Raw genomic sequence first — 12846 nt, forward strand, 5'->3', positions numbered from 1 at the left:
CATTCAGAGCACGACCTATGTGACCTCAACACCAACCCCTTCTCCAAGGTCATGACCTATGTGACCTCAACACCAACCCCTTCTCCAAGGTCATGACCTATGTGACCTAATCACCAACCCCTTCTCCAAGGTCATGACCTATGAGACCTAATCACCAACCCCTTCTCCAAGGTCATGTCCTATGAGACCTAATCACCAACCCCTTCTCCAAGGTCATGTCCTATGTGACCTAATCACCAACCCCTTCTCCAAGGTCATGTCCTATGTGACCTAATCACCAACCCCTTCTCCAAGGTCATGTCCTATGTGACCTAATCACCAACCCCTTCTCCAAGGTCATGTCCTATGTGACCTAATCACCAACCCCTTCTCCAAGGTCATGTCCTATGTGACCTAATCACCAACCCCTTCTCCAAGGTCATGTCCTATGTGACCTAATCACCAACCCCTTCTCCAAGGTCATGACCTATGTGACCTAATCACCAACCCCTTCTCCAAGGTCATGACCTATGAGACCTAATCACCAACCCCTTCTCCAAGGTCATGACCTATGTGACCTAATCACCAACCTCTTCTCCAAGGTCATGACCTATGTGACCTCTAATCACCAACCCCTTCTCCAAGGTCACGCTCCTCATCCACCTCATCTCCTTTGCTCAGCTAAGGGACCTTCTTGACTGTCCCCTCTGCCAAATATTTAACGATTTCTTCTGCCTTGGAAACTTTCTCAATATGTACGCATGGTTCCTCCTCATCTATTTCAGATATCTTTTCAAAATTTACACAGAGATATTTCTAAGGACCTTGATTGACTTCTCAGACCGTTTTTCAGCTTCAGGAGCTCTAATTGTTTCATTTACTAGCACAGAGTAAAACTCCACAATTATTTTTTAAAAAACAAATGTGTGCAAGATTGGAACTATCTGTTGTAAATAATAGATCCTGAGTATTTTATGATTTTTTTTTAATTTTTCAGAATGTTAATATTATTTAAAAAGATTGTGATCAACCAGACTCCTATAGCACAGGACTAAATTGAAAAATCAACAAATGGGATGGTATCAAACCCCAAACTTCCTCACAGAAAAGCAAACAATCAAGAGCATAAAGAAACAGCCTACAGAACAGGAGAAAAATCTTTGCCATCTGCACCCAGATAAAGCATTAATCTCCAGGATACAAAAAGAACTCAAAATGCCTAACCCCCCCCCCCAAAACCAAATTGACCAATCAATAAATGGGCTAAGAAGCTAAACAGACAACTGGTCAAAAAATATATGAAAAAATGTTCAACATCTCTAGCAATGAGAGAAATGCAAATTAATACTATACTGAGATTTCATCTCACTCTAGTCAGAATTGCAGTTATCAAGAATACAAGTAACAATAAATATTGGTGAGGAATGGGGGAAAAGGTATGCTCATGCATTGCTGGTGGGACTGCAAATTGGTGCAATCACTCAGAAAAGCAGTATGGAGATTCCTCAAAAAACTAAGAATGGAATCACCATTTGACCCAGTTATCCCACTCCTTGGCATATACCCAAAGAACTTAAAATCAGCATACTATAGTGATGTGGCCATATCAATGTTCATAGCAGCTAAATTCACAGTAGCTAAAACTATCTAACCAACCTAAAGAAAATGTGGTATATATACACAATGGAATATTAGTCATCTATAAAGAAGAATGAAATCATAGCATTTGCTGGTAAATGAATGGAACTGGCAGCATACTAAGTGAAGTAAACCAATCCCCCAAAACAAAGGCTGAATGATCTTTCTGATATGCAGATGCTGAATCACAATAGGTGGGGGTTGTGGGGAGGAGTGGAGGTTCACCAGATTGGATGGGGAGGAAGGGAAGGAGAGATGAGAATGGGAAAGACAGTAGAATGAATCCGACATCACTTTCCTATGTTCATATATGAATACACGACCAGTGTCACTCTACCTCATGTACAACCACAAGAATGGGAAGTTATACTCCATGTATGTGTAATATGTCAAAATACATTCTATTGTCATGTAGAACTAAAAAGAACAACAATTAAAAAGACACATGGACGATATTCAGGAGGATGTGGGGGATCCAAAGGAGTACCTGCATTTAAGATCTCCTGATCCTTCCTATCATTTCTTCACCACCCTAACTATTAGGATCATTGCAACAGCATCACAAGCTATGCATCACCATTGCCATCGCATGAAATGACAATTTGGACAATGGCAGATAAAAATGAAATGAGTATTGCTTGACATTATGCACACAAATGATATAAGAGGTTGCCTGTTTAGATTAGCCAGAAAAACAACAACAACAATGTATTTGGGAGTTGATCCTAGCAAGAAGAAATAGTGGATCAAGGATGAAGAAAGACAGAAGATTCCATGCCAGGGTGTGTTATTGACCTGGCATGTCAGTGTCCCTGGAAGCCACTGGAGGTAGCCCCGAGGACTTGTTTTATAGGTGACGGGGGTAAAAGCTGGTTGACATTCATTGATGGACAGCTACTTCTAAAATAAATACTTGGGAATTGAAAATTTGATCTAAACATCTGCATACAGCAGCCCTTTGGTCCCCACAGGGGGTGTTCGTGCCAGAATCCCTGACAGATACCCAAATCCTCAAATGCTCAAGGTTCTTGTGCAGCATGTCCTGATATTTACATATCACCTATCTCTTCCTCCCATATTCCTTAATTCATCTCTAGACGACTTATAATACCTCTGGCAATGTCAATGCTAGTAAATAGTTGTTACATTGCATTGTTTAGGGAACAGCGACAAGAAAAAAGTCGTCTGCACATGTTCAGATATTTTTCCAGATATTTTTGATCCGTGGTTGGTTGAGTGTGAATGTGGCACACAGAGGGCCATCTGTACTTTGTGCCCACTCTGAATGCAGTTCATACTCCTTTCCCCACTTGTCCAGTGTTAAGAGTATACGGATCCTTGACCAAACATCCAAGTCATTGGCCATGGCAGAGGAATCTTTCCCAATCCCAGTCTCCATGGCTTCTCTTCCACAAGGTCAAAAGCCAAATACATTGTTTGCAAATGTGCTCACTGGGCCCTTTACCATCTCCCGCTGTCTTTAGGTCTAACCCTAACTGGACTATAATATGTAAAAATGATTTTCAAAATTCCACAACTGGTATACTGAAAGAAGACAGAGGTGTTTCGCTCTTCATCAACCAATTTTAGAGAGCTCCTCTGAGTCTATCGGTATACAGTGATGAACAAATATTGGTGCAATAAATGTAGGTGACATCAGGACCTGGGGCCCTCATTCATGTTATTTTTTTGTGCCATTTGGACCTACTCTAATTGCTTCCAGATATATCACATGCCCTTGGTCTTATAATCTTGTATCTGAGAATACCAATTGATGGTGAAAATGTTTAACTTCAATGGCATAGTCACCTGTCATCTCCTGGGTGCATGCTTCACTCTATAAAAACCTGGTAGCCCACCAGGAGCTGTAACACAATTATAGATCTCCCTTGCAAATGGCTGAAACTTGACAGAGACTCCATGATACTGAATGTACAAGGAACAGCTTTAGTTTCATAGTCCCCGCCCCCACTCCCCAGTACTGGATATTGAACCCACTTAGCTACACCCCTAACCCTTTCAATTAAGTAATTTATTTTTCTGAGACAGTCTCACTAAGTTGCATAGGCTGGCCTCAAGGAGGCTCCCCTTTAATCCCCTCGCTCTCTGGTCCTACTTCTATAAATTTCCTTATGAACTAACTCTAAGAAGAATGATGATAAAAGCAAACACATCCCCTAGGTCTTGAAGCACCACAAGGTGACTGCACAAGGTGCTCTCTATGACACAGCTGGATGCAGCATCTCTGGAGTCAGTAGAAGCTAAGACTTCAGGTGGAGCCAGAGCAGATAAAGGAGCCACCTGCAGACGGTCACACTAACAAAAAATTCTTGTATTGTCATTGCAAACCTAAGAAATAAAAATCACACAAGTAAAGAGTAATAGATGTAGCGTTTGCTCACCTATGAGAAAGCATGTGTGGCGTTCGATTTATATAAAAGATTGAGACAGATATGCAGTATGGGCTCTGGAATATGTCTGCAGTCTTGGGTCACAATTGATATTCAATCATTAATATTTATTCTAACAGCTTAAATTTTCTTAAATTACATACACAAAAATATCTTAATATAAATTATATATATATATGTACATATATGTATGAAGTATAAAGGTTAAGTCTCTTACATTGCTTCTGGGTTCATTATACAGATAGTTCCTGGGCAATGGCATTTCTTGACGTCATCGTATGATATCCCCATATTCAAGCTCACTAACTGAGCTAAAATAATGGCAAGTGATTCCAGACCTATGGCTTTGGGGTGCTGGGAAAAAAAAACAGAAACCCACAAATTTACATGTACATATTGTTATAGGCATTTTATTGACTTGCAGAACAATGTCATTATTCAAAATAGTCATATAATAAAAAAGGAGTAGAGGCATCTAATACTGTTATCCACAGAAGTGCCATCATTGTTGACTGAACTCTATATATTGCAGGTATTATCATAAATATTAGGAAAATATGAAAAATCAAATCTGAAATTGTACTAAAATGTAAATGAAAGACTCATTTGGTGGCATCAGGCCAAGGAATTAAGTGACCCAGTAGCTTATTAACTATATATAACAACAGTGTCGTACTCACAAACGAAATCTTTCAAGACAAACACATAAGACAAGTGTATCTCAAATTATTGGTCAATTGTGTTTATTTACTATTTAATTCTTCAAAGTTGAAGATATCTTGTGTGACTGTTCCATAGGTGTTTTTTAAACTTATAAAATCACTTGTTGAAATAATAATTGATATTATGGTAATAACGGCTGAAAATAAAAATGCTGTTTTCAGTTATTTACTCTTTATGTTCAAAACTAAAATACTTTTATTGTTTCCCTTTTTATAAAGATAATAAGATTGTAGCATATTTTCATACTATTAAGACATGAATTTTGAAGGAGACCCACAAGTCTTGGCATGCCTTCAAATATACCTAATGAGCATTTTGATGAGCAGACTTCAGGTAGGTTTCTAGGCATAAGTTTTAGTTTCTTCTTCCCCTTGTTTTCCACCCTGCTTTCTAGACCAAGAGGATGGGACAAATGAATCCTATCAGAGGGTCCTTTGTCCTCCAGTTTTACTTCCATGCCGTCTGATGAGAAGGAGGGTGAGACTGAGGTGTTTACCACCATCCATGCTAGGTGGTTGTGAATCCCAGAACCTTGCACTGGGGGTCTGCTTTCCATATGAACCTGATCAGATGCTGCTGCTCCCCTCTCAGCCTGGTAACTCACTTATCACCAGGACAGAGGGACCTTGCGTACGCATTGTTAAATGTCCCATTTATCAAATTTCCACATTTGAATATACCATTTGATTGCAGAGAGAGAGAGAGAGAGAGAGAGAGAGAGAGAGAGAGAGAGAGAAGAAGAAGAAGAAGAAGAAGAAGAAGAAGAAGAAGGAGGAGGAGGAGGAGGAGGAGGAGGAGGAGGAGGAGGAGGGGCGGAGGAGGAGGAGGAGGAACGGGTAGAAGGAGAAGAAATTGAATAAGAGGAAGGAGAGAGAGAGATTGCATAATTCACGGGGAAGAAAATGAAGAATTCTGCTGCATTTCAAGAGTTTAAATAGAACATATTAATACTGATTTAGTTATAAATGATCTTGTTTTCAAGGTATTGTAGGAAAGTCCTATCTATCTATCTATCTATCTATCTATCTATCTATCTATCTCTTTCTCTCTTCTCTTTCTTCTTATAGCTCAGTAAAATGAAAGTAACCAGTAAAAATTCCTCTTTAGGCATCTGTAGAGAAGCAGGTGTTTTTCCGTTCATGAACAATCGCTCCTTTGCTCCCGTCTTCTTACTGATGTGTGTATTTCCATCTTTCCTTGAAGTAACATTTCTTTATAATTCTCTGTGAAAATCTCACTTGGGATTTCTATTAGTTGGATTGGCCTCCCATAACAAAATATCAAATACTGAGTGGTTTACCCAATAGAAACGTATGTTCTCACAGTTCTGGAGAATCTCAGTTCTAGAAGTCCTAGATCCAGGTTCCAGGAGGGTGGATTTCTGGTTTGGGGCTTTCTTCTTGGCTTGGAGGAAGCAGCCTTCTTGCTGAATCCTCTAAGGACCTTTCTTCTGTGTGCAGTGGAGAGGGCTGTCCCAGGTGTCTCTTCTTCTTAGATGGACACCAGTCCTGTGGATTGGAACCCCACCTTCTCCCCTCATTTAATTTTAACTACCTCTGTATAGATCATTTCTTCAAAAAAGGGGGTGGAGATTTAACACATGAGTTGTGAGGAACATGATTCAATCCACAACAGACTAGTGGGAAAAACTTGAAAAAAGAAGGGAACTGGAGAGTGAGACTTTTCTACAGTGCATTGCTATTCTTACTTCACTATTGAAAAAAAAATTTAAAAAATGCAAAACTATATTCAGTATTGAATTTTAAAAAATATTTTAGGGCAAAAATATTACAACAAACCAGATGAGTTCTTTTTGGTAAATAACACCTGCCTAGGACAATATTTTCATATAAGAATAACAGAAGATAGTATTTATTAAGGCTTCTTATGTTCAAATCACTAGGTCAGGAAATGGTAAATGACTAGGTATTTATGGAGAATTCTTTGGTTGCCTCACGCATAAATGTGTCTTCATGTAAGCTTTGAAAAAAACTTCCAGTCTATAGTTTTAGAAATCAAGATCTCATATATGCAATTATTTTTCCTTCAATCAACATGGCTCAAAGTTTATTCAACCCAGGATTATGAGGGAACCAGTAAGATGTTAAAACTAATTGAACAAGCACTTGGAGCTAGGCATAGAAATAACCAGGGTCTAAATAGATTGGTTCATGAATGTTTTTATTACTAAGGTCAACAGACACTCTGTTCAATACTATGTGAAGCATAACAGCCTTGAGTTTTTTCAACTTGAGGCTTCTAAGATTATGAATCCTTGAGTGGATAAGCCTCAGGGTAAAGAGTCACAGACATCAAAAATTATCTGCTGAGTAAATGAAATAACACCAGACAGAGAAGGACAAATGCCACATGGTGGCACTTATTTGTGAAATCTGAAACAATCAAACTCATACATGTATAGTGCAGAACTAGGGTGGCCAGAGGCTGGGGAAAGGGGACAGGTTAGTCTAATGGCACACTCTTCAGTTACAAGATAAATTCTAGAAATCTAATGTGCACTGTAATAACTACAGTCGTTATGTTTGGTGATTAGTGATTAATTTCATGTGGTAACCATTACACACTATAAATATATTATGGATAATCATTAAGTCATATGCCTTGACTATGCACACGTTTTATTTATGAATTAAATATTTTAAATTTTTATAAAGTCATACACTGGGCTGGGAATGTGTCTCAGAGGCAGAACTTGTGCCTAGCATGCACAAAGCCCTGGCTTCCATCCCTAGCACTGGAAAAAAAAATGCTGATTATTTTCACTTGCTTTTACTCAACCAAGAACTACTTGGGTTGTGGTTTCATATATAATTTTGAATAAGCAGCAGCCCATGAAAGATATAATCCCCTTATTGCACACCATAGCCCTGGGGGATTAGGAGGGAGAAAGGTGGTGAATATCTGGCAGGCAAAGCTTTAATTATTTTCTTCAACATCTCACTTCTGTGGGCCTTGGCTACTTTCTGATTTTTCCAGCAAAAGATCAGGCCATAATTATTCCAAAGAAAAGTGGGGAATGAGAAAGAATATTTAAAAAGCTTTCCTGCAATTGCTCCTTTCAATGTAGGGACCATTGTCCTCTGTCTACCAGCCATATGTGTGGCGCAGCCCTTCCGGCAGCTCACTGGATGTCAGGCAGGACAGCTCTGCTTCTCTTTGTTAACCAGGTCAGCGTTTGCTCCATATACATAAATCCTTGATTTTTCTTTTTTTCTTTTTAGTGTCATATGGGATTGTTTGAGGAAGTTGGCCAGGTTCTAGCTTTTGAGACTAGGTCAATCGCTTGCCCATAAATACAACTTGCATTTTTCCAAACTAGGATTTGTGGATTTTGAAGAGGAATCCTGTCTCCATTTGGTTGATGCACCTCTTGATCTCTTTTCTCAGCTTCACCTTCACTGTGGACGGGAACCAGAGGTCACGCGTTGCCTCTCAGAAGCTCCGGTAGGCATCATGCCGACACACAGGCAAGTCCCACAACCACAGCATCAGGAAAGACTGGCAAAAACAAGCCAGTTTCAGATACTCTCAGATTTTCTACCGAGATAAATAATGTCAATTAGGACCTTTGGTCCTCTTGTTCTTCACCTGTGACTTACGAAGCATTTTAAGGTAATGGATGGTTTCAAAAGTTTTATTTTAATCTGGTTCATAATTGTGTTAACTAGATAATTAAGTAAATTATTAAGAAAAGTACAAATCTAAGCTTTAAATGAACATAAATACATGCTTAAATATTAAGATTTATGATACTGATTATTAATGACATCTTATGGTAAGACTCAAAGAGATTTCAACCTGAACAACTTTCTAAAAAGGATATATGGAATCAGGAAATGAGCACTGCAAATTTTTGAATGTAGTGAGTTCTGAGAAAACTTCCTGTAATTTGAGCATTGCTATCAGCAGTAGGGACAAAGATCACTAGGTGAATGCAAGTTTCAATACACATGGAAATCATAAAGTGAAGGGACCTTTAATTCTATACTCTTCTCTACAGCATTCTGCTGACACATTTTAGCCAAGCAAATTAAGCCATACCATACCATGGCCACACCTCCTCCGTAGTCCCTCTCACACATCTTCCCTTGAAAGGTGGCACCAACAAAATCTGTTCTTTCTCTGTAACTTAAATTCAAAAAACTTAAATTTAAAACCAGATCACAATCCTCTGGTTTTGTAAAAGTAAGCACAATTCATTCTCAATTTTCCTAAGACAAATTTTAGTTTTGCACATGGATACTAAAATTAATAAATATTTCCACTTAACAGAGTATCACCACTTTGAATGTTTCTGTGCCCTTTGAAAACAACAAAACAGACTTAGGAAACAGGTACTAGAAAGAGGACTTTCCTTGGGTTTTCTGTGACATAAGCAGGACCCATTTTATGTAGTGTCTTTTTAGACGGAAATGAATATGTGCCCCAAAATAAACATAAGAATAAATGAAATTCACTAAGATGGGAAAGCAAAGGTAAAACAGCTGGCCAATGGGTAGCCAGTCACCTCAGGGATTAAAGTCTCCCCATTAATCAGCCACAGCTAGCCTGCCAGAGGCATGGGACAAAGGATGAGAAGTGTTAACATTTTAAAAATTGTGTCTGTAATTTTACTGTATAGACATATATTCTGAAAAACAAAGAGCTTATTAAATAGGAGAGACTTATATACTAAAAAATTAATAGCACAATGTGACTACATGATGTCCATGTTATATTGGAATACAAAGTAGTATTTCCATTTCTTTTTTTTTCCTTTAATGACAATGAAGTAAAGAAGGCTAAATTCCAATACTCAAATTCAGACATAATCTTTTAGAAGAGATATTGTTACAATTTGCAAGCTGGGCGTGGTGGTGCATGCCTATAATCCCAGCAGCTCAGGAGGCTAAGACAGGAGGATTGTGAGTTCAAAGCCAGCCTCAGCAAAGGTGAGATGCTAAATAACTCAGTGAGACCCTGCCTCTAGGAAAAAAATACAAAATAGGGCTGGGGATGTGGTTCAGTGGTCTAGTGCCCTTGAGTTCAATCCCTAGTACTCTTCCCTCCAAAAAAAAATTGGAGTATATACAGGGACATTTAATGATGTGGTGCTCACTCTAAGGTAAGAAGTTGTGGGGTCCCAAGATCCAAGGAGTGAGCTTTAATTACAAACCAGTTGGTGAGAGTTATGGGTATCAACAATTCCGTCATAGGTGTGGTGTAGAAAAAAAATAACTTTGACTTTACTGTATGACAGAAAAAGTTAATGGGAGGCTTTTTTTTCCCCCCTAGAGGCCTGTCAATGATCAGAAACAGGGCCAAACTAGTATGTTTTCTTTGTCTAAGCTTTAGTAATTCCAAAATGTGCTCACACAAGTAAAAACGCCACATCGTGCGGACGCAAAACAAGGTAAGATCTTTTCCATCGTAGAAATCTGTGTAATAACTCATTAGCATCTCCAGCGGTTGACATTTTGTTTTCGTCTACCCAAAGCTCCAGTGAAGACAGAATTATGGTAAGGTTAAAGGAGGTGAAAATCTACAACAGAACACATACAGAAGACAGATTCATACGGCACGGTCTAAATGGATTTAGTGATCTGTCTACGAAAATGAACTTATGACAGACACATGCTGACCATCTGAACTCATTCTGGAATGTACCTTTTAAAGTGTTTGTAGATAATAAATGCTACTAGAAATGATACTGAATATGAGTGTTTTATTTAGCTTAATTCTTAACAATAACCTAATTAGGAGTATACAGTAAATGTGTAATGGCATAAAATTAAAAATTTTTAAAAAAGGAGTATACAATTATCATTATTCCTATTTTATAGGTGGGAAAACAAACTTAAAATGAAATGATTTTCTCTACCATCACACAACGTGTATACTCATAAAAGAAGATATAGGAATTGTTTTAGTTAACAAACAAGTGCAGAGGTATTAGAAAAGCCAACACTTACAGCATTCGTCAGTCCAATCAACTGGAAAATTTTTTGCGTGACAATAGTAGTATCTGAACCCATATGATCGTACTGTAAAATACAATTATCTTTTAGATCCACATGTACATTGTTAGACCTTTAAACACATATCAGTTTTTATTAAAAACATTTAAATTTTTCTTTAAAAACATATTTTTGAAGTGCTGGGGACGACTAAACCCAATGTCTTGTGCATGCTAGGCAAGTGCTGTGCCATTGAGCCACGTTCCAAGTCCTACCTTTTAATTAATTAATTTTGAGATATGAGCCTGTTAAGTTGTCCAGGTTGGCTTCCAACTCTCTATCCTACCTCATTCTCCTGAGATTACAGGCATGCACCACTATGCTAGGCAACATTATTTCACTATTATACAAACCATATGATATTTAGTGTAAAAATGGAAAATCTAAAAAATGAAAAGGAGATTAAAACAAGAGATAATTCCATTATCAAATGAATGATAGGACTTCCGACTGAAAATATTACCTATTTCGCAAAAAGTAAACATCTAAGTCAGATTGTAGATCGACTATACCCATTCAAAACCATGTTTGCCTGACATTTCATTAAAGCAATGATAAAAATACGATAAAAGACTCAGAAGAACAAAAATGTACAGAGAAGAAAAAACTAAAAAGCAATGACAAGAATTGAAGACTGAAAACTGGATGAGTAGAAAATGATGACAGGTACATAAAAAATGTGAACCATAAACCAGTAGAGCAATAGCGTTCCCTGAATCCCTAAAATGTGCAAAGGGGTTGTGCTGGGATCTCTGCAAACGAGAGAGCTCGGCTTAAGAGCAGATGCATCGACCTAGTTCATTTTGTGTAAGAAGTAGTTAAAGCCGGGAAAACCTTTAGAGTAGGTATGCAAAAAACTCCCAAAAGGTTATCTGTTGAAGGATTTCATTCATCTAACCTTTTGGAAATTAAAAAAACTATGTAGACATGGAGATTACAGTCATGGATTCCAGGGGTCAGGGGACGTGGGTGAGGGAGAAATGGGTAGACTATAAAAAGAATGCAGCAGATCCTGGCTGTGATGGAGTTATCTATACTGAATTGGTTACAATAGCCTAACTGTAACATGCTATAGAGGGTATTATTTAAAGAATGGACAGAACTTCTATGTAGTCTTCCAACTGCATATGAATATATAATCATCTTCCCAAAACAGAATAACTGGGCAAAGAAGACAACAGAGACATTAAAGATTAAAACAAAATTATAAGTTAATAAGTATCTGAAGAACATTTCACTGCAAGACAGCACATGTGCCCTTGGAACATGATCCAGAAATACAGCATATGTAAGCTGTTAGGATATAATCCAATTAAAACAATTTTTTTTTAAAGAGAGAGTGAGAGAGGAGAGAGAGAATTTTTAATATTTATTTTTTAGTTCTTGGCGGACACAACATCTTTGTTGGTATGTGGTGCTGAGGATCGAACCTGGGCCGCACGCATGCCAGGCCAGCGCGCTACCGCTTGAGCCACATCCCCAGCCCTAAAAAATAAAACAATTTTTAAAAATGCAAAATATGTTGTCTGAATAGAATAGGATGAAATTTTAAAAAATAAAAAGAAATCCGAGAAGTTTGAAATATGCAAAACCAATTACAAGTAGCCAATGGCCAAAGAAGAAATCATAGGGGACTTAGAAAACACTATATTATCAAAATAACAAAACTTGTGGTATTCAGCTAGAATAACAGTCAGATATAAATTCATAGCAGGACATAGCAACAAAGTCAGAGTCCAGAAAGAAAGCTTCCTATTGATGGCTAGCTGATTATCAACAAGGGCACGTGGCATTTCCTTGGGAAAATCCTAAAGTACATCAAAATAAATTTGTCATTTTTTTTGATGATAAACTTTGGAACTTTTCTGCAAAATAGATGGAAAAATAAGATAATGAAATTATTTCAGTATTCTCAAATTTCAAATCATCGTAATTCCATTTCATTGAGGAAATTCTACAAGAAATAACCTTCAGGAATGATAATACCATCTCCTATCCGCAATATAAATCATTATTTTCAAAGTTTAAAAAAGTGTTAAGAGTACATTTCTACGATTCTAAATTCTTTAAATTACATG

The 12846-nt window shown here is 37.7% G+C and overlaps 1 protein-coding gene across 6 annotated transcripts in view; it reads right to left on the reverse strand.

Annotated features, from left to right (window-relative positions):
• The window catches only part of LOC101958712 (disintegrin and metalloproteinase domain-containing protein 2), a 58587-nt gene that overhangs the window by 24084 nt on the left and 21657 nt on the right, over nt 1–12846 (reverse strand). For all 6 annotated transcript variants that reach the window (XR_005737009.2, XR_013430189.1, XM_078030847.1 and 3 more), the window contains 4 exons: nt 10724–10795; nt 10127–10293; nt 8819–8900; nt 4246–4382 (listed from right to left, as the gene is read on the reverse strand). Coding sequence is in view for 4 of the 6 variants with exons in the window: in XM_078030847.1 (XP_077886973.1) it covers nt 4246–4382; nt 8819–8900; nt 10127–10293; nt 10724–10795 (458 nt within the window). In the remaining 2 variants the exon portion in view is untranslated. The remainder of the gene's footprint in view (nt 1–4245; nt 4383–8818; nt 8901–10126; nt 10294–10723; nt 10796–12846) is intronic.

Source organism: Ictidomys tridecemlineatus, chromosome 14 (assembly GCF_052094955.1).
Source record: "Ictidomys tridecemlineatus isolate mIctTri1 chromosome 14, mIctTri1.hap1, whole genome shotgun sequence".
Taxonomy (NCBI): Eukaryota; Metazoa; Chordata; class Mammalia; order Rodentia; family Sciuridae; genus Ictidomys; species Ictidomys tridecemlineatus.